This window comes from Copidosoma floridanum, unplaced genomic scaffold (assembly GCF_036245765.1).
Source record: "Copidosoma floridanum isolate Cflo_tuat_1 unplaced genomic scaffold, Cflo_Japanese_pri ptg000013l, whole genome shotgun sequence".
NCBI lineage: Eukaryota > Metazoa > Arthropoda > Insecta > Hymenoptera > Encyrtidae > Copidosoma > Copidosoma floridanum.
Window position 1 is genome coordinate 36,799,659 of NW_028321890.1, and position 25,168 is coordinate 36,824,826.

Sequence of the window (25,168 nt, forward strand, 5' to 3'; positions counted from 1 at the left end):
CTATCGTATACAGATCCGCGAGAGATGCGCCCAGTCGTGCAGAGCGCCAGTCTCCCGCGGTAGGCAGTCCGCGGCAGCGAGTCGTAAATCCATTGGCCGGAGCGCCGATAACAGGAAACCCGCGCCCCCCTGCCTATATATTATTACACGTACTCAAAGCCAATAGGGGCTGGGGGGAGATGAGTCTCTTCGCAGCAGCTGCTCCGCTGCCTGTAAATACACGTACACCGTATCCTTAATGGGATTATTATGACTCTTGCCTTTTTGCACTCATCCTATCTTCTTATTACTATCTTATTTCTTCTTCTTTTTTGTTTTTTTGTTTTTTGTTTCTTCATCTGCTCCCGTTTGCGCCGCTGCTGCTTTTAATTTCGCCTTCGAACGCTGAAACCGAGTTTGAGTTATGTTGGGCCGTCTATATCGCATCGAGTGGGATAACGAGTCTCAAGGTTGGAAATTTTCCCTCCACCACCCCGTGAAACTTTATAACGTGAGTGCACGTGTGTTTTTTTTTTTTTTTTTTTCTCAACAGTTCACGAAGTTCTTAAGCTGTACAGCCAATTTTTTAACTTTTATGAATCATCATACACAGTTTAAGACCTTTATGTTGAATCCGGACTCGTATATTTGAAAATAGGAGCGCGAAAAAAAGTAGCTTTTCCTATAAGTCACTGGGTACAGAGAAGTGAAAAAAATATGCACAGAGTAAAGGGTTGAGTTTTACGTATCGATTCATTGAGTCATTTGTATTTTAATGGCAGGCGTTTGATTTAACTAATTATAGTTTTCAAGGGAAAATTAGATGAAACGAAGACTTGCGTGATGAAAATCGGACGCAGGCCAATGATTGATGAAAAAAAAAAAAAAGGAAAAAGGTAAAAAATGTGATTAGACACACTATAAGCATACCCATATTTGAATTGACGTGCCATCATCAGGAACAGCATACGATTTCACTTTGAGTTATCTTCCGTCCCATCGGCTCTATTTCCCTCGTATCCTCGAGCATGAAAATTTGATTGACTCTATATATACACAAGTGTATATAGCCTTCACGTCTCGCGTCTAATACCCGTGCGATATCACGCCTACATTCGGTAGAAGAAAAAAAAGAAAAAAAAAAAAAAACCTCCGAAAAGCCCGAAAGAAAAAAAAAGGCACGGACGGGAACGTCAATTCCTTCAAATGGATACGTAATAACAGCCCATACGAGCTACATAGGGTATGTTGTACGATACAATGCAGGGGCGAACGATCAACAAGTGACGCTCGACCCATTTCCTAAAACGAGTTCTCACGCGCAAGTGAGCAGCAGACCCCATCAACAGAAACAGCAAACCCACCTTTGACGCAACGTAAGTGTACCTATATATATTATACTTTTGCCTAAAAGGGTGAGGTGAGGTGAGGATGATGAAAAAATATGGGGAGAGACGGAGGGGGGCACTTGGCTCCGGCGGCCAAGACGAGGAGTTACGACGTCCCGGATTATAAGGTACACATATGTGTATATGTATATGTATATAAATATACGTACGCAGGGATCCAGTGTCGGCTCCTTGGAAAAAATGTATGCCCCTTTCGGTTGTATGGGGACTCCCTCTTTCGTGCGCACGGCAGCTTCAAGACGGCAGCCGGATAAATCGGGAGTAGGGGAGGCTACGCAAGCGATGAACAAATAAAAAAAAAAAAAAAAAAAAAAAGGCACGTAAAAACGCTCAAAGGGAAAGAAGACGGCCCAAGGAGGAGGAGAAGAAGATGAAGGGCACAAAAAGAGAATCGAGCTCCCAGAGAGAGAGAGAGAGAGAGAGAGACGCTGGCTGCAGATAGTAGACATCACGTGTGTTTCTCCTCGGATGGCTCTTGACTCGGGGGTGTCCCGCTCGCTCCGACAGGTGCATCTCTCATTGTACGCACGCTCTGGGACCTTCCACATATTTTCTCTCTCTCTCTCTCTCTCTCTATCTATATGTACAACACACACACACATATATAATACGTAGGGACTGGTGCTCCTGATTTCACTGATGTGTTTCACCTCTGATGCACGCCCACGTGGAGCGACGTGAGAGACGTTTCCAAACTCGTGTGTATATATATACATATACACGTATACATGTATATACACAGTGCAGGTTGTAGTGGAAACACGTCGAGATTGTATCTCGTATATACGTAGACGAAGATGCAAGATGGAAAGGGAGAAAGGAGAAAAGGAAGGTCGTGATGAGGAGCGAAAAAAAAGGGGAGGAATAAGAGTCATATGGATAAATATCCGATTACTCTGCCATTGAGGCGAGACGCTCTTTGACGCTCAAGCGTAGGTGGGAAATGACATACATGTGGGGGATGGGGTGGGGAAAGGCAATTCGTGACGGGTATATATATATACACATGGTGGAATTTCTAAGCCATATCGCCATATTCCCCTCGGTCATTTATTTCTGTTTCGGATGCTGATTGGTTTATGCGCCCCTTCGATTAAAGCGCGCACGGCGTCCTAAGCCGACAAGCTGCTGAATGTGCGCCGCTTGCTTTTTTTTTTTTTTTTTTCTTTATCAACGGAGCGGCAGGACGATTTTCACGGTTGCGCAAGAAGATGCTAAATGAAAAAAATTAAAAAAAGTCATTTACTATACGCGCATGTGTTATACACATGATGCGGTTGTGCATTAACAGCTGCGAGTCCCTAGAGTATACGGTGGAGCGCGAGGTTGCGTAAACGAGCTTATCGGGGTGACATTTCCGTATAACACGCGAGTGATGTACAAAAGGTAATTCACACCGAGTGAGTATTTTCACGCTGGTGGTTACTGATTTTCAGGAAGCGAGTGCGAAATAAATGCACAATGAGAGACGAAATCATCATTGCGAGAAGAAAGTCCTCCGGTAAAAAAGTGGTTTTTGGTGAACTTGTTTTTTTTTTTCCCCCCTTAATGTATACCCACGAGGTAGCTCTGCTGCACTTAAACAGTGACGGTTGTTGCGCGAATCTGCACTATACGTGGGACAGCTTCCCGATATTTCCGATTCGGCCGATCTTTCTCTCGGAGCCTTATTTATCGAGCCTGTCCGTAAATACGTACATGTACCGTGAGGGGGAGCTTCCCATTACCGGTACATGTGTATACGTTGCATGTGCAGGTATACATACCCAGGTGCGTGATGCGCTTGCCCCAATGGATAAGCGCGCGAGAGAGTCACGCGAACGGGGAATTATGTAATCGTGTTAAATTATACACGCGCGTATCACCCGCTTTTTGCGGTATATACGCGCTCTTGCCCCGTGTTTACGTATGGGTGATTTTGCCTCATCCTTTTTACTTTCGTTTTGAGACATTTTTTGTTATTATACGTTTAGCTTTTTTCGGGTACCGATGGTGCAGAAATCGCGCTGTATCGATACAGCCTCCATGCCGCTACTTTATGTGACCCACGTAGCGGGATGATTATTGTAAATTCCCAAATGTAGCCTCTCCCGATGATTCACCGACGAATTTTAAAGCGAAACTTCTCCGCGCTGGTACCCATGAAGATTCATCGGTATCGTGGAAAAAAACGAAATCACAGTCGCATCGTCAAGTATCGGCTGTAAATTTCCCAAGCCAAAAGATACGGAAAAACCACACGTATAGCGTATCGGGTACAACAATCTCCGAGCCAGCTACCGTCGACTTCCTCGGAACTCCCGGGCAGAAGCTTACGGGACCCGCGTGCACAGAGATGGGAGCCAGCACGCGAAAGAGGGGCCCTTTTTTTTAAGGTCACCATGCATATTATCACACGGGCGGAAAAGTAAAAAAAAAAGGAAAGTATTAGTAGTAGTCGCTGCATTGGCCCGCCGGACGGCGCGACACGGTAACTGTATAATTCTGTTCTCTCTCTGGGCGCTCGCGCGCGTTATCGCACCGGAGTGTACGGTACAACAGAGTCCCCCGTTCCGACAAGCCCGAGGTATACGGTAGACGACGGCGACGACCCATTTGGAAAATTTATTGTTCGGCAATTGATTCTCGTCTGGGACGAATAAATCACGGATTATTCGGAGATTTATCACACCCCCCCCCCACTTCGCATCCGCGTTCTCAAAGTAGGAAATGTTACTCGCGGATGATAGGCGAAGTTTCGTGAAAACGACTGTCGACTGTTTTCCGCACTTCCGAGAGTCGAGGGGTATATATTTTTGCGCAACAGCCGCGATGATGTGCAAGAAGGGAAAAAAAAAAAAAAAAAAATGTACAAAAATATAAGAGGTCCGCGTTCTCACGCTCGGGGGGCGCAGAAAAAGCTGATGAATATATTCAGCACGCGGAGTGTATCGAGAGCGGCCGAGGGGGCATCAATTATTCCGCGCCGCGCTCTCCGGCGATGTTAAAGACTCGGCTGTCTTTTTTTTTTCCTTCCTCTCGTCTCTCCCTGCAACGACATCGACGACAACGAAGAACGAATCGGACATCGCATAACGGACGTCCCCGACTCCACGCATGAAAACGCACGCGCGATAAGCCTCATGATGCGTCCTGACAAACTCGATATCCTTATCTCTCTCTCTCTTCGTCCTTCCCCCTGTGCTCGGATTTTCATGATTTTTGTCGCCGTTTGTTAATTTCGCATGGAATAAGCGAGGAGACGGGTTTACACGCGAGTGTCCGCGTCAGCGATGAGAGAAAAAGCGCCTGGACTTTCTCTTTTTGCAACGAGCGCGTAACGTGTATACCCATATTCATATACCCGTTTCATTGCCTCATGCCCCGACAAGGACGAAGCTTACTTTTCCAATTGGATTAGGATTACAAGTCCGAGACTGCGACGTTCCGGGCACTTGGGGCGAATGGCACGTAGAAATAACGAGATAATATGGTGACGAAAAGAGGGTAGAAGCCGAAAGAGTTTACCAATGTACAGCGTTACGTCTCCATACGTATATACCTTGCGGATCAGAATATTGGCCCACACTTGCTGGGCACATCTCGTTGTTGTGCGTACGAATATGTATACACGCGTATGAATAAGCAAAGCAGCCGGGAGAGTTGAACGCCCGCGCGAGCGACGCTCCAATATGTATGAGAAAAATGTGTGAGCCGGCGTTAATTGGTGACCGTAGGGTGAGGGTAGTGTGGCATGATTAACGATCGGCCATCATCCGGGGCGATAGAGACGCGGGATAACGACGAGGTCTTCGCTGCCGAGGACTTGATCGTTTAATTAATGCGGGTGTCGCGTCTCACGTTAGCTCCCCTCCTCTCGTAATTCATCCCCTGAAAGAGACACCTATCTGCTTCTTTTTCTTGGTTTTCGACGCTCACTCGATTTCCCACTTGCATTGTTGTTTACCTGTATGTATGATGCATCGGGAGAATCGAGTGATTCGTGAATCATCATCATCACTTCTTAACCCCCGTGGCAGATATATATATATACAATTCCATGGTGCGTCTTACCAATAATATATATATACGTACGCTGAAGTCAGTCGATGATGTACCGAAAGCGGACGAGGGGAGTAAGGAAAGAGTCGTCGTCGCGGGCAATTTATCCTTACAAATTGCGCGCCGTGGCGCAGCATCGGGCGAATAGTCGATGTTTTCTGGTCCTTTCCTCGATACATGAGCACTTCCCATCCCCACATCCACCATATTCGTGCGACACATATACACACGTACGATATACAAGCGCCCAAAGTACCTCATATACATGTACATGTCTTCCTCTCTCGTCGGAGTCGCCCACGCGTGTACGATGTATATATATATACATATACACGTGTAAACGATCGAGCGTGGGCGACTCGCGAAAAGCTGCGCGAGCCTCGAGACGTGTGTATGTACAAACGGAGGGGGGACGGATGTCCATCGCTCGGGGGACACCCCCCGACAGTTCACTTCCTCTCTCTTTATCCTCTCTTTTGCTCCGTTCGCGTCTCTCGCGACTTTGCTCTTTTTTTTTTTTTTTTTTTTTTTTTTTTTTTGTCCTCCCCTCCCCGTCGCTCTTATACTTGCCTTCGAGTTGTTTTGTATCCTGTACCTACACACATGTGCATATAAAATGCATACACTTATTTAGATATACGCGCGTGCGTAGGCCCTTCCCCTCTGCTCCGATGTCCCGTCTTGCGTACAGGGAGCGATTAAAAATTTTCCACGCCGCCTCGATCCAAGAGAAGGACGTGCCGTATGGGTGTTATTATTATTATTATTATGGTTATGTATATTATATATAGGTGCACCACTATATAAAGCCTTCATTTATACCACGGTGGTATACTTTACCTCGGCAGGTATATAACATATACATGTGGATCCATCGGCATGTTATGTATGTGTGCAACCGATACACGCGGACTCGCATTAGGCGGCCCGAGGCTGGAGACTTCTCTCCCTCTCTTGCTGGCTGCCCATTTTTCACGACTCTTTTTTTTCTTTTTTTTTTTCTTTTTTCCATCCTCCTCCTCCTTCTCTTCTTTCGTTTCTTTCCTTCTTTCTCGCGCTCGCGTCGATATACATGCGCGCAAGCCTCCTCTCATTCTTTTACTCCCTTTCTGCCTCTCTTCTTTCGTTTCCTTCTCTCTCGCGCGCGCGTCTTTTTTCTCTTCTTTTTTACTTTTTTAATCCCATCTCGTCCGCCTCCTCCTGTTTCTCCTTTTTAATCTCCCCCCGGAGCGCTTACCGAGCGTATAATATACACCCTTCTCTTCCACTCTGCGTAGGTATATATACTCGCTGGACCCTTATTCCTTCCTCCTCTTCCTTCTCCCACGTACATGTGTGTACATATTCCACCGTGGGTCCACTAACAGCCCCCCCCCCCTTTTTTTCGTTTCCCTTAACGCGCACGCATTCAATTTTATTCGCGTCTATATCTGCGGCAGCTCGATTCCGTTTCGGACTTGCGTGTATATACATACACGAGACGCGCCGTGGAGAGAGAAATAGGGGGGGGAGCCTAGTCGCAGAGTGCTCCTTTTAGGGCCGCTAATGAACCCTTGAAAAATGAACTCTGTCGGGCTCAATTAGGAGGGCTCTGTGTGGGGGTAAAAAAAAAACCTACCTACATCCCGCGGGCGCTTCGCTTAACGATAACCAAGCAGGTATGTATATGTGCTCTCTCTCTCTCTCGAAGCTGTTGAATATTAAATATCCAAAGATCTTGCGCTATGGGCTTCGGGGGTACGGCGTTCCACTATCTGATCCGATTTGCTGGTTAATTCTCGAGCGGCCGAGTAAATAATCAAGGCTAAGGGTTGCAATTGCTTTTTTTTTCTTTAGTTTTATGCATGTTGTTGTTTTTGTTTTTCTTCTTTGCCACCCAGTGTTGTAATGGTGGCGAGCGGGTACAACTGTCGTCTTTTAAAGATAACCCCCCTTTTGAGATGTATATCCCAAAGTGCAGAAAACACGTATTGTCCTTTTCGTGCAACGTATGATATACTCTTAGTATATAGCAATCAAGTTCCGCTGAGCTGATCGTACCTGTACACCATCCCCATGCCCCTCGATCGCCTCCCGTGGCAGGTACAAACATCCTCGTAGCCGAAAAATCGTGTACCGTAATGTAACGTCTATAGCCTATACGTGAAAGGAAGGGCGGGTAGAATCTATCCCGGCTGATTCTGTCTGGCTGTCGTTCCTTGAAGCGAACGAGAGAGAGAGAGAAATCGAGGAGGGTAAGAAGGGGGGGGGAGAATAGAACACAAAAGAAGTGAGTGACTTTTGCCGATCAATGCCCATTGAGGGGCCCATCGGTGCACCGCTGAGCCGATTAGCGCGCTCCTGCACCAACGAAAGTAACGAGGTGCCCGGGTGTACTATAACTTTCCTCCCCCTTCGACGGAGAGTTGATCAACAGCGGTGGAGTAGCTACGTATAGTGATGAACCATTCATGTACACCTTGTGCTCCACTTTCATTTGTGTTTTCACGACTCGGCAGTGCAGGTACGCAATGTCGTATATCTCTGCGGTGCACTTGATGTATTATTATATACCAAGAGGGGGGTGGGGTCCCCATTGGTTACCGATACTATGTCGTTCGTCGCAAAGGGAGATGAAAACTTTCATTTGGCCGAAATTCGGTGATATGTATGAAAAGCCGTCAACAGTGCAGGGGATTGATATGCACAGTAGCCCTAACGAGCGCCATCGGAGACCCGCAGACATTGGGTTTGCTCGACGGCCCAAACGTGTCACTGATCTCTGCGAGCTTTCGAATTAGCGGTCGATTCACATAGGCAGCAATACTCGTGTAGATTACAGAGAGCCGTAAATCGCCGATCCAAAGCTGGTAGTTTTCCTCTCGTACAGCTATACATGTACGTTGGATGCGCTTCTCGAATGCATGGGCCCGAGTTATCGATATTCGTGCGAAAACTACCGTGCGTGTTACGTCAATCTGCGTGCACTTCCGCCGAGTCCATTAGAGAGAGGGGGAGGGGTCCTGGGGGGGGGAAGATAGAGAGAGAGATTTAGAAGACAAAAGGAAGTAAGCCAAGCAGTTGGGATGGACACGAGAGGAAAAAGATAGAGAGAGAGAGATGTCCGATAATGCCGGGTGGTCGACTGTCCCTCTTCTTTTTTCCTCCTCTTTTCTCGGACAGGGCAGCATCTCCGTACACAAACTGATATGTGTGTTGCTCGTGACGCTCGAGCGTATACCCATATGTACATACCTGTGGCTTTTTTACGTAACGCGCGCGAGACGCCGCGCATATATACGCTTACGTACGTGTCTTACCAGGTTTATATACGTAAGCCCGAGAGAAAATGTAAATAAATAAAGGATACAGAGATATGAAGAGAGAGAGAGAGAGAGAGAGGGTCGTTGTCTGTCGGGCGTGGATGCTGCTGCGACCGGTGTTTAGTCGTTCTATTGCGTCGAGTCGCGCCGAAAGTGTATCGCACGAGGAAAATGAATCTCTAAGCCGATCGTGCGTGCACGTGATGGGTATATAATGTGTAATAATACTCGTGGATAGCCGGGAGGGTCCAGCGTCCAGGAGAAGCCGATAGAGGTGCGCGTGTGCCATCAGGAAGGAGGAATCATATCACATACACACACACACACGACCGAGAAAGAGGGACAAACGGCAAAGCAGGGTGACGTAGCATGTACATACGCGGATGAGATCGGTATATACCAAATACCGATTTATACCGATCTTCGTGTATATATGTATACGCGAGGCGCGACACACAGGTAAGTATAGGGATTTCTCTCGAAGCTGTACAGCACGAAGAGTGAGAGTGAGATGAACGAGAGGGGCAGACGGGGAGGGAAGGCCGATAGGTATCTCTCCTCTCCGTCTTGTCTCCCGGAGAGAGAGCGAGACGGCGCTTAATAGCTGCTGCGGCCAGGTAGCCAAGAGCAAGAGAGAGAGAGAGAGAGGGTGTTTGTGCAGACGAGGGGAGCTCGGATGCTGGGGAGGCAGGGGCGGAGGACAGCCGACTCTGGCGGCCATGTTGCCGATCTCTCTCTCTCTCTCTCGCTTCCCCAAGAGGACCGGTGCGTGTATATAATAGCTAGAGGTTCGTTCTCTCGGTGTATGTATATATATAGCTGGGGCACGGCCGCTGGCCTCCTCCGAACGCACATATATATACATGTTATCGTCTGGACCGAGCGCCGCTGCCGCTGCTGAGCGAACCTCTCTCTCTCTCTCGCTCTCAGGTGCGCTCGTTTTGCCGATGTATGGGTGGCCGCGCTCGTGTGTATGTGTACTCCGTCCGCGAGAGAGTCCTGTCGCTGGCGTCGCCGCCACCGCTGGCCAGCCAGAAAGAGAGAGAGAGCGCTGCGACGCGTCGGACGTGGAGCATCTCGTACAGCCTCCTCGCCGAGAGGTGATGCTCTTCTCGGCACGTATATCACGACACCCGAAGCCGCGAAATCCCACCTATGCAACACAATCATTGATTGTTTGTTTTGTTTTGTTTTTCCACGGGGACCACGTAACATATATTATATATTATACAGTGTAGTGACAGTGATGCGCATAGTCGTTAGATCGTGCTCGTTCGGTCGGACAGTGCTGTATGATCGTAGTCGTGCCGGTCGCGGGCGGTGCTGATGTTGTTGGTGCGCGTCTCGCAACTTGTACTGTTGGGGTGCTCTGGGGATGATAAATTGTACAAAGGGAAGGACGGTGTGCGCCAAAGTGACCAAACACCGTGGGATGAAGAGGACACCGGTGTCTCCGTGGACCGCTGAGATGTGAGCCAAGTCAACCCCCTCCCAGTAGTTTGTAGCTAGCGAGACCAAAGCAGCTGGGATATTTTTGTAGCCAATGCATATACGTCAACGCTATAGGCCGACAGCCCCCCCCCCCGTGCCGGAATCTCCAGATATGTGAAAAGACTCCGCAAAGTAAGTATGCGCTTAAGCGCGTTATCATCTCGTCAAATGTTTGCCGGGTGTGTGGTGCAATGACATCCACGGCAGAGTTTTGCGTCGGATCGGTAGCACCGATTTTCTTGTAGCTTTTTTTACGCGTGTTTGGGCAAAGTGCAGGTGGTGCCGCACGAAAAACTGTCAGAGAGAGAGAGAGATGTATATAGGAAAATCCCAGCTTCGGTGGTACACACACTTGCTTTTTATTGTTCCTCCAGTGTGAAAGGGAACCCGTGTTTTTTCATTATCCCTCTCGCTCGCTCCGCTCCGGGGCGCCCCTTTTATCACCTCGGCAGGCGAAATAAAAGGCCCTCTTCCTTCTATCATGTGGTTGTTTTTTTTTTTTTTTCATTTTCGCTGCTGTCTCTGTAAAGGCGCGGGTTGGATTTTTTATCACAGGTATAACGTATACCCACTTTACACAATACACACACATATGCGTTTGCTGTAAACTCGCGTGGGCTTTTCTCGGGCGATAACCATCACAGGCTGTGGCTTTCGTTTTCACACTCGGCGAGTCCAGGCGGCTGTGCTCTTCCCACCGCGGTTTACGAGGTATTACAATGATGCGGATATACACAAAAACAACCGACAATCGATGGATGAGGCGCGATTTGCCCCATTAAGAAGACCCTTGTACCGAGGGACTAATGGTTGGTAACGGGACGACGGGACCGGCGCACGAAAACTGAGCAGGTGTCCGGGGTGTCCGCGGAGCTCCGAATCCGATCGCGAGAGAGACAACGGCCGGTCCGCGTGTGCACACAACACGGGGATCAGCGGCAGGAGCCAGGTTCACCCTTTCGAGGAAATCAGGTTAGACCGGCCGAACCTGCTCCTCCGCCTCCCCCTCCACTGTGATGTTTCCTGCTCCACCACGCGCTGGACCGGCTCGTTTGTCCTATATACACATGTATATATACGGACACTCATCTCTCCCGCGCACATAGTTCAAAGGAGAACAACAACGGTGAGTCGATGATGCCGGGCCAAACGAGATCTCCCCCTGCCCCCGTCACCTTCATCTTCGCTGCTGCTTCTCGTTATTCTTCTTCATTTCCATTTCTCTTTTTCTACTGTAAATATACACAGCAACCCTATATCGTTGATTGCCGTGCAAAATCCCGGTTTTTGGGATCCGGCTCCTCGTCCACCTGTGCATCCGATGGCACACTATCTCTCTCTCTCGCAATCAACGCGCTGCAACCTCGCTTTTAAAGATATCCTTTTTTTCTTCTTCTTTGCATAACGATTACCTACATATGTATGGGATATAAATTGTGATGCAACCATCAACCTTTTGGCGCAAATGTATATTTGTGCTGCGGAGGGAATTTCATCTTGATTTACGAATGAAGGACTACGCGTGTACGTGTATGTATTATATACGTTGTCGTAAAATTGTGTAATTTCCTATACACGCTCTCATCAATATTCCGAGCGAGTGGATTATTATTTGCATGTCCGTTATGAAACCCATAATTCTAGGATTCCTCGACGAAAGACGAGGACCAAAAGGAACGAGACCCCCCCCGAGTCCCTCCTCCTCCAGCGACGTTTTGGAAAAAAGCTGCTTAGCTTATCTGTATCCACACACGCACAGCTCAACTTTTATCCACATTAGTGGTCTTAAAATCGCCTCCTTGGGTGATCATATATATGTATATGCAAGCTTGTATCTCTCACACACACTCCAAAGTAATACGTCCTCTCGCAAATATGCGAAAAAAACCTCGACGCAGCTCGCAAAAAAAAAAAAAAAAAAAAAAAAAATTAAATAAATCAGCATCATCTCAGCACGACGCGAGCTACACGAAGACGATCGATAACCCATCCGCGAGGTTGCACGCGTGCATATTTATATATATATTATTCATACGAGTGTATATTATGATACGGGCGCGAAAAAAAAAAAGAAGCCGGTATGGCTGCGGCGCTCGTTCACTCCCGATCGTCGGCCATATATACATATACAAGCACGGCTGGACGCGAAACTGCGTAACGACGTGCATTTGTATCGATACAGCTTATACTTAATAGCAGCTCTAGCTCTCTCGTCTATTATTATAAGTACACTGCCTGGCAGGTACCACTCCGCGGCATTGCACACGCTCACACACCTGATGTCCATCCATGATGCAGCACGTACACGAGTATAAAAAAAACTCACTTGTACAACACACGTATTAATATTGACTCGATACGCGGATATCGATATGTATAACAGCCACCACGTATGGTATACGTTCGGTTTGTCCAAGATGATGATAATAGAGAGGAGTTATTATAAATCCTTGTATACGTGAATGACAGTTTCGTGTGTGTATCCTATCCTATATACATCGGTAAGTGAGTACGTAAGTACAACTCGCGCGGTCATTGGTCGCGGGAGAGGAGAGCGATGACGATTCTTCCCTGGAGACCAGTAACACTGGTCTCTTGGACCAGCTGATCGACGAGGGATTCTCCACATCCTCTCCGGTGTCTTTGCACTTGTCTGTTGTATTTCACCACAATACCTATATGTATATATAAATACGTACATGTATACAATATATACATGTGTGTATTTACCTGTGCGGAGAAACGCGTTTGTCTGCTACTGCTGCTCTTCGTCGTCTCTTTCTCCCTCCTGTATCTACTTACTTACTTGGTCCCCCGATGGCCCTGGCCTTGAAACCACCTCGGTGTGGTGTTATTGTTGCGCTGCGAACGATTTTTCGGCGCCCGGTTTATGGGGGTCCCCCCCCGTATTATTCTCTGCTGCACATACCAACTGTATATACGTACACTTGTGCCCGTTGCGGCTGTCGATACACAATACAATAATCCCTTGCACTTGCAACTAACGGGCTTCCGTTGATGGGTACACTTGAGTCTACGTGCTATATAATATGTATGTTGCTGTGTTTTTATGACCCGCGCGGGGTACGACGTTTTGTTTATTTGTAAAGGCAAACATCACCCTCAAGTTTATTTATTCATTGATTGATGTGCGCTTTGTCACTTGCTTTCCAGATCCCCGAGCCAATTCGACGCTTCCGCCAATGTGCCATAATATATAACGTCAAACGCCAAGCCAACTCTATCTCTTCCAACAGCAGCCTGTGATATACTTACATGCACCATAGCCGGATGAGTGCGCCAAGTGTATACCTAGACGAAAACTCGCGTTGCCATAACAAAATTCTTCTCCGTATAGTATTCGATGAAGCATCAAGCGAGGCTCCTGGTGCCCTTTGATCCATTATACAGTGCCACGGACGTATATTATACACATGCCAATCGAAAGTATAGCGATGCGTATAGTGTAAATAATTGATTTGTACGCGCGAAAGAAACAAAAAAAAGAAGAAAAACAAGAGGAGGAGCACCGCAATGAGCACAGTGCGCCGCCACGCAATGGCCACGGTAGCTGCAGTTACCAAGCTCCAATCGAGCTGCACGGAGCCGGACAACGCGGCAGCCGCCACCCTTCACATGCAGGAGGCCTACTCACCGGTCAGTACATATACACATACCCAATATATACTTTATTTTACACTTGGTCCGTCACCAATATTTCTCGTGTACACGGGTATATAGGTGTATATATGTATATAGAACATCTCTGCACCCGTGGACTCATTGTCCTTGCTCCCCTTAATTAGGCCGCCCCTTGTTTTTTTTTTCTTTTTTTTTTTCTTTCTCCGTCCCTTCGTTTCCTGATGTCGCGCCGGTCTTGCGTGCGCCGGCTAATGACGAGACCATCAGGGCACGCGATGCGACTCCCTCGTTGGTGTCCTTTTAACTCGAACTCGTCAATTTTTCGGACTATTCGTATATATATACCGAAGTGGGACGGACGACGCGTTTCAGTTGTTTGGTCTTTCTACACTCATTTTTATACTCAAGTGGAAAGAGGACATCTCGTGCGTGGGTATATATATACGGTCAGAGCGACGATTATCGCGACGGAGGGAGGAAGGGGCGGAGTTGTATATTTATTTATCGAATAAAAATCCAAAGGCGAAGAAGAGGAGGAGGGACGGTCATTAAATCCCCGAAAGCCGACGTCGTTTTTATATCTGCTGTATATCACCCGATGCGGGAGAGCGGCGTTTCATTAACATTTCTAAGCTGTTGTGCATCGGAGCATTCGGTTTATTCACGAAAAACGGGAAAATACATTTCCTTTTTTTTTTTTTTTTTTTTCATCCCAAACACCCCGGGTTGGCTACAAATTACGACGATACAATGGTGCTCGGTGACACCTGTACATATTGTACATGCACGGCGCCCTCTCCCCCAATACATACATCTCTATACTCGTGAATCAAAGTACCAGCATATACAATAGAGCCAGTGTCAATAGGTCGTCTATACATATATATACACTAGGGGTTTAGTCGTACCTTTGCAGCAATGCATATACCTGATGCTGCAGTCAGCCGTCAATGCGAAGGTTAATCCATTGGAAAGTCCCAGCGGTCAAGTGTTACTCATCCACAGCATCCGAGCCAAGGGATTTTCCCGGCTTCTTTAGGCTCGTCTATATATACTACACGCATATAGCTGCACCGCCCATCGAGAATGACACATCAGCTGTGTATAGGTGTAGGTACCAGACGATCGCAAGGGGGATGAATACCACGGAATAAGCCCCCTGTTTTTTTTTTTTTTTCAGAGCACCATACCTATATATTATGTACACCTATACCTGTGTATATATATATACATTGGTGCGGTACATATATATATATATGGATACATGGGCACAAAAAGGCCGTGACCGTCGTTAAAGGTGATTTAAGCATCAGCCCCCGCTTGGACATTATAGCGCGCGATCGATAAATCCGAGCGTGCCCGCCGTTCGTCTATTACGAGACAATTGGACGAGCCTTACTTATATAATATATTGTACATAGGTATATAGGTGTACATATTGTGTAGGAGGCTCGTAAATAAGGCAATTAAATCTCGTGGGGCAAAAGGGGGTGCGCGCGAATGAGGCGAGATATCGAGACGCGTATCATTTACGATGGGTACCTTTGGATTATCATCCTTGTGTGTCCTCCGGTTGCATGCATGGGCTAGGCGCACATTCCTTTGACGGTCATACTCCCGTGCTGTTGGTGCAGTACGTGTGCGTGAGTTGAGTTTACTTGTATGGGACTAATGAGACTTTGGGTGCTGTGGCTCAATGCAGGGTTACAACTGCTCTGTTCTCATCTGGGAGTGTAGTTGTTTACGATGCCAGGGTTTTTTTTTAATTATAATTGCTCGCTCTCTGTACTTACAGATTTTGACTATAGTTAACTACGTGTGTTGTGCACTAGCCCAGGATGACTCAATTAATTGAATGAACGTACATTGGGGTGTCCGTTAGCTAATACCTGAATCATAACTTTTATTGGACAATGAACTCCAACGCTCATCTAGCCTTGAATACAAAGCGTCTATATTTCATTCTTCTTCACATTTACCACCAGTCGTAGAATTAGTTACCGATTTTTCGGTGCCATACATCTCTTCACTCGTGATACTTACGTATACTCACACCTTTGGATCATTAGGAGAATAGAAGGTCGCAACAACTTTGTTTCCTTGTGGGATGAAACGTAAATCTTTTCTTTCTTTTTTTTCATTCTATACATGCTGGTGTAGTGGTTTGTTGAAAAAAAATTTTTTTTTCACGCACTCGATGTTTAGTATACCTATGTGCTAAGGTTCACGTATCCCGTCGATGCCGCTTACCCTCCAATCGGTACTTATATTATGTTTATGCGATCTATAAAACAAGTCTCTCCCCACGGAAAAATTCGCTCACCTACAATATCGTGTGTATAAAAGCGTTCGTAAAAATATACGCGTATCCTCCTATATAAGCACAAGTAACACGAGCATACAGAGGGATATGGTTGGCTGTACGAAGCAGCAGAGGGAAGAGGAGAAAAAAAAGAGACGGCGTCGACGAAAAGAAGATGAAAAAAAAAAAAAAAAAAAAAAAGTCGGCCTTGTGTCGCAATAATCGGCCTTTCGGGAATCGAGCGTGTATATAGTTTTTCGCTACGCCCCGCGTATACGTGTGCGCAACATAATATATTATAATGCGTGTATACGTGCGCGCGGGCACACCAGCGAGCTATACAAGAGACGGAATGGTGCTCGCGCCCGCCATTCTTGCGAAATGCGTGTCTCCCGCGGACTCCATGTTGGAGCCACGCGCGCGATAAAGCCCTCCCTCCTTTCTCGCGTGTGCGCGCACTTACGGCTATTCGGTTTCGAAATTAATCGCACCCTGCGATCTCTCGCCCCGGCCGGCGCGGGAATATAAGGTGAAAAATAAGAAAAAATGAGAAAAAAAAATCTCGCACGAGCCACCGTTTTCATCTCGCTCCGACACACATCAGTTTCGAGGCTTGTCCGATTCGTGTACTTATTAATTGCGAGAGCTCCCCCCCCCCCTCCAATTTTTATTTGGGCTCCATACAAGTGCACACGAGCCACCGAGTCGGAATCAACTCGCCGGCTTGATCTAGATTTAATTTAACATAAAAACACTTTTATGTAATTATACCTAGCGAATGGAGGGGGGGCAAATAAAAAGTCGCGCGTTACTCGTTAGCCGCGCAAATGGGACTGAACGTTTGATTTACTGTTTGCCGTGCAGCCAAAAAAAAAAAAAAAAAAAAACACGGAGTTTATAAGTTCGCGCGGGTTCGTGATTCATGAGGATTTGCGTTAATAATGGCCTGTCGGCGATTAAAATCTACTTTTGCTCGTATACAAGCTGAACAATTAAGCAGTTCATTATGCACGGCTGCGTAAATTGATCGGCTATTCCCGGGAATTGAACTACATCTTATGTACCCACTAGTGAAAAAAAAAAAAAAAAAAAAAAAAACAAAACAGTTATAGATAGAAAAAAGGCGGGTGTTTCAATTAATATGCTGAAACGCGGTCGCGGTGTACGTAATGTATACACACCAATATATACAAGAGAAACGGCCCGACTGACCGAGCGTCGAAGGGTCAGTGGTCCTGATGCCGATGATGCGGCGATTCGAATTTTAATACATAATTATACACAGCTCTTATAAAAGGGCCCCATGTACATATATTTGTATGATATATACCGTTGGCACGCGGAGAGAAAATGAGCGAGCGACCTCCGCGCGTTATTCGGGGCCCTATACATTGCTCTCTTCTTCTTAGAGAGGGAGGGGGAGACGCGAAACTCGAGCCGAAGCATCGAGGACGAAAATGAGTACAGGGTGGAAAGGAAGAGGAGAGAGAGCCGCCATCGTGTCGACTCCGGGATGACTCTTTGGATTTCTTTTCCACCTCCTTCTTTTTCTTGGTACGCTTGGTGTTGGCTCTGTATAGTATATGTATACATACCTGTACACACTAGTGTCCATGTACAATGCATGAAATATCGCGAGAGAGCACAAAAATACGCAAGATAACGATAGATAGGAGGGTGGAGGAGGGAGAAAGAAAATATGAAAGACGTGGACGTGGGATACATGTGTGTATATATGTATAGATCACCGAATCTCAAAGTGTACGCCCACGACTTGTCAGTGCGCACGCGCGCCATGTACGCGATGGAGATGTATATTTTTTTTTGTCCGGATCGAACCTCCTTGTTTTCATTGACACGTTATTCATTCATTTTGAAGCTTTATTAATTTTTTGTAAATCACGAAAGTACCACGATCCATCTCATAAATGTTTATCCAAGTTTTTCGTGTACAAATTAATCCTTCTACCCAATATTCACAAGTCGTTTTATGTATATCAATTACAAATAATGTACCAATTAAATTTATATAAAACACTTGTCATTTACTTGTCTCGGGTATAGTTGACGATTTCATGTGAATTAAAAGTCAACTGATTTTGCTTAATCACTAATCACTGCTTGGCTAGGTAAAATAATTTATTTACTTATGGTATGTATATATAGCTTTCATCGAAATGTTCCTCACGCGTGGAAAAAATTGGCGTCGAACGACGACGGCTTTTATCGAATGTCGATCGAGTGGCGATTTTTTTGTTGCCCTGATTATGCTGTTTTTGCCGCTCCAACAACGAAGACGATAAAAAACAATCAGCGGGGATTTTACCGCTGAGACAGCAGCCGTCTTTCATTATTCAAATATGAAGTTTTAATAGATCTAGACTCTTTCCACAAATGTTATCGTACACGCGCGATATCCGACGCGATAATTGAAAATATGTTTTCCATTCAATTCTATCTTGTATTAAAAGCGTTGTCGGGTTGCGCATTGTATTTTTTTTTTTGTTCCTTCTTTTAAATCGAATATTGAAAATCATATAGATCGTCGATCTGTCGCTGTTAATTGGAATTCTCGCGCGCGAGCGAAGATCGAAGCTCCGCTTGCTTTTTTAATTCATTGAAATGAGAGGCGCTCGGCATACCGATGTGTTAATGTCGTAACCCATGGTGTGCTCTTGTTCGTCAGGAAATCAAAACTACACCTACGTCTCGCACGCATATAGCTCGTCACCCGAGAAAAGTGTTGCACGGGTGGCTCTCTCCCAACTATATATACATATAAATATACACACTAAATCCAAAGTCGTACCCATACGCGCACACTAGTACCACTTAATAACCGTAAGTGCGTAATATTTTCCACTTTAACGCGCGCTCCGCAGGTGCTTACGAAATACATATATATGTACGTGCACCTCGAGCTGTATATCTATATATACACGTGCGAGTGGTCATCAGAGGAGTTCCGTCCTCGGTGACATTTTAGTTTCTCTTTTCGCTCGTCGTCGGCGTTGTCGGCTATTACCTCACGCGCGGCACAAAAACCAAAGAAAATAAAAAACAACGCGCAAAGAAGCCAGCCCACCTCCTTGTGCGTTTGCGTGGAAATGGAGAAAAAAAAGGTTACTCATTATTATTGCTCAGTGATTGAGTACTCGGGTTTGTACCCGATTTATATCGTGATCGGTAAAATCCACATGTGTTCATTACGCGCCACGTGGAAAAATCGCAACGATATTATAACGAATATTTCCTATATATATCTACAAGCAAAAATACCGAATCGGCGGTCAGCTCGAATCATTCGGCGAGTCTCGCTTATTACCTACTACCGAGACCGATAAAATTATCCAATGAAAATTTTGCAAGTTATACCAAGCACACGGTAATTCGGGGACCCCCCGTGCACGTATGGAGTTGTCAATGATCATTTTCATCGGTAGTCAAGCGAAGCGCCTGCGCGTATATAGGTATATTTTTTTTTCTTTTTCGGAAACGAGAAGAAAGTCTCGTTCGAGGAATCGGTTACTTCAACCCACCAATACACGCGTATGAATTGCGCTCTCGCAAGAGTTTCCCCCCCAAAACCGATACACCCACTGGAGCCGACTAATTTTCGCGTCTCGTGCGACTTTTTTCGGTACTACACCGTAGTACATCGATTGATTGCAGGGGAAAAAAAAGGGAGAAAACAACGGTGGCCGGGCAGGGGATGATTAATCATCGGAAAGATCGAGAACGCGAAGGGCACGGCCGAAGCTCCCCTGGAATTTCTGCAAGACCAATAGCAGCGCTATCTGCATACGGAATGAGATTAGACGGCGAGGAGGGTTATCTACATCTCTGGAGGGTTTTCCATTGCGTGGCTCCCTCGTCGGCGCGTGCGCGCAATTATTTCGTGCTTTCAATTAAAATTTCAGCCGAGCGATTCGAAGCGCGGGCAATTGGCTCGGATTCCTCTGTTTTTCATTTTTCCTCGACAAACTGCGCCTACTTACTTTGAAATAAAAAAAAATAAAAAAAAAAAAACTCGAGTGATAAAAAAAAATTCATTTGGCTGATGAAAATTCTTACATCCTACCGTCAACTGTAGTGGGTATACTTGGACATGCGACACGTTTATAACACGTACGCATACTCCAACCAAAAGCAGCGTCCATCTCTCAAAGATGACGCAAAGTCACGAAATAAAAAAATAAAAAAAACTCATCGGAGAAGAGGAGCGAGAAAAAACAAACAAATCAGGTGAGAGGGAGAGGAGAGAGACTAATAGCGGAGGAGAGGAGCGCTTATCTGCTCGTCTAATCTCCCGCGTGTATAAGTAATGTACGCGCGACCTCTTCGGTACATAATAATCGACTCGCTCGCTTGCGCGTACTATTAATTATTGTGATCTCTCGTCTCGCTCTCGTATGCATACATATATATATATATACGCTCACACGTGGACGATTTACTCGTACACGAGGTCTTCTCGCGTGAAACGCCGGGTTGAATATATTTTTTTTTTCCCCTCTTTTTTCCACAATTATTTTTTACGTGACGTCTCGAGAGCAGTGGATGACGAAGCTATATATGTATACGGTGCTACCGAGGCCTCTCCCTTACAATACGGGTCCGTGTGATTGTTTATTTATAGACGATAGGCATACGCGCGAAGGTTTATTTTGATTGAAAACATTTTATTTTACCACGTTCGTGTCGGTGGTGTTATTCAACGCTCATATGCATGGTCCCTCGGATGAATCTCACCGTTTCTCACGTATACACTACACACATGAGTGTTGTTTTAAACATTTTTCAAAAGCTTATCAATGCACCACCGTTCCACTGTTTCGTTAAATAACTCGAATTACGTAACTTATTTTAGCTCTACCTCCACGCGTATATTTGGTAATAATATATGTTTATACCCCGATTGTACGCGTACACGAAGTTTGTGATTATCTTTCGGTGTACCATTATATGTGTATATATATATATATATATATACATTATACCCGTTTGATCTCTATGCAAATGGAGAAAGAAAATCACGCCGCACGCGCGCGGGAATAATCACCGTGTTTCAATATCCTTCATCGTGAATATCGAGTAACCGCGTGTCCGCGGGAGTCGAGGCGATTTAATTACTCTCCCTCCCTCCCCCCCCCCTCACATGTGTGTTATAAATGCACGAATTCCTCTTAATAACGAGTGGCGAGGGAGAGGGAGGGCGAATGAAAAACGAGCTCGAAAAATCCGAGGCTCGAACTCGGACGCTGTAGGTATATACGTATGTATCGGGAGAGCCAGATAAAGGTGAAAAAAAAAAAAAAAAAAAAAAAACGAAAAAAAAGGAGCAACAGGGGGGAAAAGGGGAGAAGAGAAGATTAAAAAAGGAGAGGCCGAAAAAAGGTGAGCGCGGGCTTGAAGGAGCTGCAGGGCGCTGGGAGCTCTCATCCTCGCGCACGTGTATAATATACACACACACAGGTATATCCTCTACTTTGGAGGTTCCCGCGTGCGAGTGGGTTCTAACGACCGCTCGCGTTTTTTTGTGAACATCCCCCGTGAAGGAGGGGGGCGGAGGACTCCTCTTTTCGAGAGCACACCGGGACACGTACTACATAAGAGTCTCTCCCCCTCCCTCATCTTCATTGTATAATATCGGACGGACCTCGGAGGCTAGTCTCGCTCTGTTATGTGCACACACTCGCATACTGTATGCCTATACAGTACACGGTATATAGTATATACTCACGCTGGCCGGCTATTTTTTTTTTTTTTTTTTTTTTTTTTTTTTTTTTTTTTTCATGCAGCTATACATACGTGCCGCGTTTTTTTTCCTCGCTCCTTCGGGTCCTCTCTGCGCTTCTCGGTGTTGCGCGGCCTATTCCTCATCCCCCTTCTCTTCTCTTCCTTCTCCTCGAGATGTATGCTTACTTTGGGTTGCTTTTACACATACATATATAAGTATATAATATGCGTATATTGTACCTGCTTAGGTACACGCTCGAATGGCCGAAAGTGACTCGATAAATGGAAGTGTTTGTTTTATCTGATGCTCGTTTGGCAATGTCATTGTTGCAACGAGCGTGGGAATAATTAATCAAGCTTTCCTTCCCGGAAATGATCTTTTGATTTTACATACAATCAGTTTATCAATTGTTAACACAAAAAGGGTAATGAAAAAAAAAAAAATAATAATAAAATAAAACCTAAACAGCATACCGTAAAATGTATCCTTAATTCTATAAAATGTATTACTTGTGTCAAATATCATGTGACCGGGCTAGTAAGATATGCGGCAGTTGTATTTCGAGAAAAAAAGTACAGTCATAGTTATACGCTATACAATGTATGTAGTTTGACGTACACTTTTTTACATTCCCATCAAGTACAGCCTCACATATATTATGTATAGATAACACTATTAATACGAGTGAGGTAGAAAAAAAAAAAAAAAAAAAAAACAATGGACCTGTTGTTTTTTGCTACCTTGAGTATAGGGGTGGGCACTGCTTTTAACTGCCCGAGTTAAATTTCGTAATGACGTGTGTTCCAGGTCCAGGAAGGTCCCGTGTCGCCAGCCTCCTCGTCCCTGAGCAATCCCACGCAGTCGGATCCGAGCGAGCAGGTGCTGCTCGCCACAATGCAGCCAGTCAACGTGCTCGACTTGCACGAGTCCCCCCACCACCTGAGCCTCCATCCCAAGTACCATCATCATCATCACAACCACCACCACCACCACCACCACCATCACCCCAAGTACAGTCATCACCACAACCACCAGCAGCACCTGCACAGTACCAACAATCACCACCACCACCACCACCACCACCAGACGGGGCTCGGTGGCTCCGATCCGGACGACTCGGCGGGACCCCAGACGGAGCCCGAGGACGGCCGGGGCAGCCCCGAGCCCGAGGTCGGCGAGCACAAGATGATCGACCTCATCTACAACGACGGCCAAAAGACCGTCATGTACACCCACGACAAGGAGATCATCTACGAGAGCGAGGCCGACCGGGTGCAGGTGGTCGAGTACCCGCCGCCCCCGCCCTCCCCGCCCACGCCCTCGCCACCCTCGAGAAACGCCAACAACCCCGCCGGTCTGATACCGGTTAACTACGTGCAGGCCACCGCTACTACGACCCCCAGCAAAGGCGCCGCCAGCGTACAGAGCGGACCGACCACCCTCCACCTGCACTACCCGCAGCTGCAGCTACAGTCGCACGAGCACCAGGACCTCACCTGCCGGGCACTGGCCAACGGTACCGCGGTGCCCACCACCACGACGGTCCTCGTTCTCTCGGAGCTCGTGGCCGCCGACCCAACCCTCGTCAACGCCGCCGCCACCCTACGAGCTGGGTAAGTCAACTCTTGACATTCCAAGTAAGCGAAACTCGCCCGAAAAAAGTGCGTCGTTATAAACAGGTAGAGACATTTACCACTTGTAATTTTAAGGCTCGACATAATTGAGTCGGGGCGAAATTCGCCTATACCTGCAATGCGGCTGTCGTTACATCCTAGCCCGCCCTATCAAAGGCCATCTTGAAGTTAATCGTCTCTTCAGCTCGGGACGATCGGCGGGGGATGGCTTAAAAATCGTGATGGGGCTGAAAAAAAAAAAGGGCAGCAGCAGCAGCATCGCTGTCAAAATAATTATACACACGTGTGGGAGCGTTTTGAAATAAAGCGCGTCATTCGAATTAATCGGCGAAATTGTGGTTGTCGCGCGCGAAGACACCGCGAGTAACCGATCCACCACCTCCGTGAGGTATAACCTTATTGGACGAAATATCGGGTCCTCTCTCGTAAGGGAAAGCAAGGGAGATAATTTTCCTCGTTAAAAAACACAAATCCATCAGCCCGTGTATCCACAGCTTTTGAACAACAGCCGAGCGGAGAAGAAGCGGGCCATATAGCCGGCGGCAACGTCGGCGGTCCGAGAAAGAAGAGGCTCGAGCGCAACAGAAGAAAAAAAAAAAAAAAAAAAAAAAAAAAAAGGAAAAGAAAGAGGTACCCATTCTCCGAAACGCGCATAACAATAATTCAGAGCCTCCCCCCTGCATTTTCTCTCGTTATCGAATCTTTTCATCGCCGGACGCGGCAATTTCGCGCGCCTACGTATACGAGCGCGCATGAATGAGTCCAACCACGGGGAGTGGGGGCGCGATTAACAATTAATACTCGCGCTCTCTCTCTTGGCAAGAGTATGGGGGTATTACACACGTATACACACCCCAGGCGGGAGGGGGGGGGGCTGCCAGAGCCGAGAGTAAGTCACGTTGGCTCGATAGAATTTATTATTACCCGCGTGTATACGTGTTTATACGCAAGTACGCGTACGTGCAGTTACGTCCGGTCTTTGTGCGAACGAAGAAGCAGGAGAGCACCGTGGGCGATACACATCTGCTGTCGAGGAGGTGGATAGGGTATATATTATATACATGCATCGCAAACCAATAACCATTAACTACTCAGCGTGCCACCCCCCACCCTTTTTTTTTTTTTTTTCTTTTTCGCGATAAATAAAAATCCATCCGCCTATACGGTATCGTACACGCATGTGTTGCGTTGCGTTGACTCTTTTTCTCCTCGGAGACCTTGAGGGCCTCAAAAACGCAGCTACCGCGGCAGGTTGTGTCTCTCTGCTTTTTTGCTCGGCGCGGAATCCAGCGCTTCTGCGCTTACGCCGACTGCGAATCGATCGATCGGCCGCTCGGTTTTTTTTACAAAATCTCTTGAAATGCGCGCCGTTGCCTCCCCCTCCAAGCGATACTTTCTGGGAATGACGTTCCGTACCGAGATGAAATTCAGGGATTTGCGTCACAGCGCGCCGGCACCCTCGTTTCGTGTCGATCCCGATGTAAAAACATACGAGTAGGAGAGCTGGAATTTTCAGGTGGACGGGGATTATTCGCCTTTTTCTCTCCCACGGCTTCTCGAAACAAATTCGGGGATAATCTCCGGTGTGATTGACCGACGTGTCTCTCCTCTCTCGGAGACTCGAATCT

General features: G+C 46.6%; 1 protein-coding gene across 1 annotated transcript in view; it reads left to right on the forward strand.

Annotated features, from left to right (window-relative positions):
- Nucleotides 1–13,780: 13,780 nt before the first annotated feature.
- grh (grainy head) overlaps nucleotides 13,781–25,168 on the forward strand; it is an 87,183-nt gene continuing 75,795 nt past the window's right edge. The window contains exons 1-3 of the mRNA XM_089590856.1: nucleotides 13,781–13,879; nucleotides 22,714–23,519; nucleotides 23,783–23,803. Of these exons, the coding sequence (XP_089446982.1) occupies nucleotides 13,781–13,879; nucleotides 22,714–23,519; nucleotides 23,783–23,803 (926 nt within the window). The remainder of the gene's footprint in view (nucleotides 13,880–22,713; nucleotides 23,520–23,782; nucleotides 23,804–25,168) is intronic.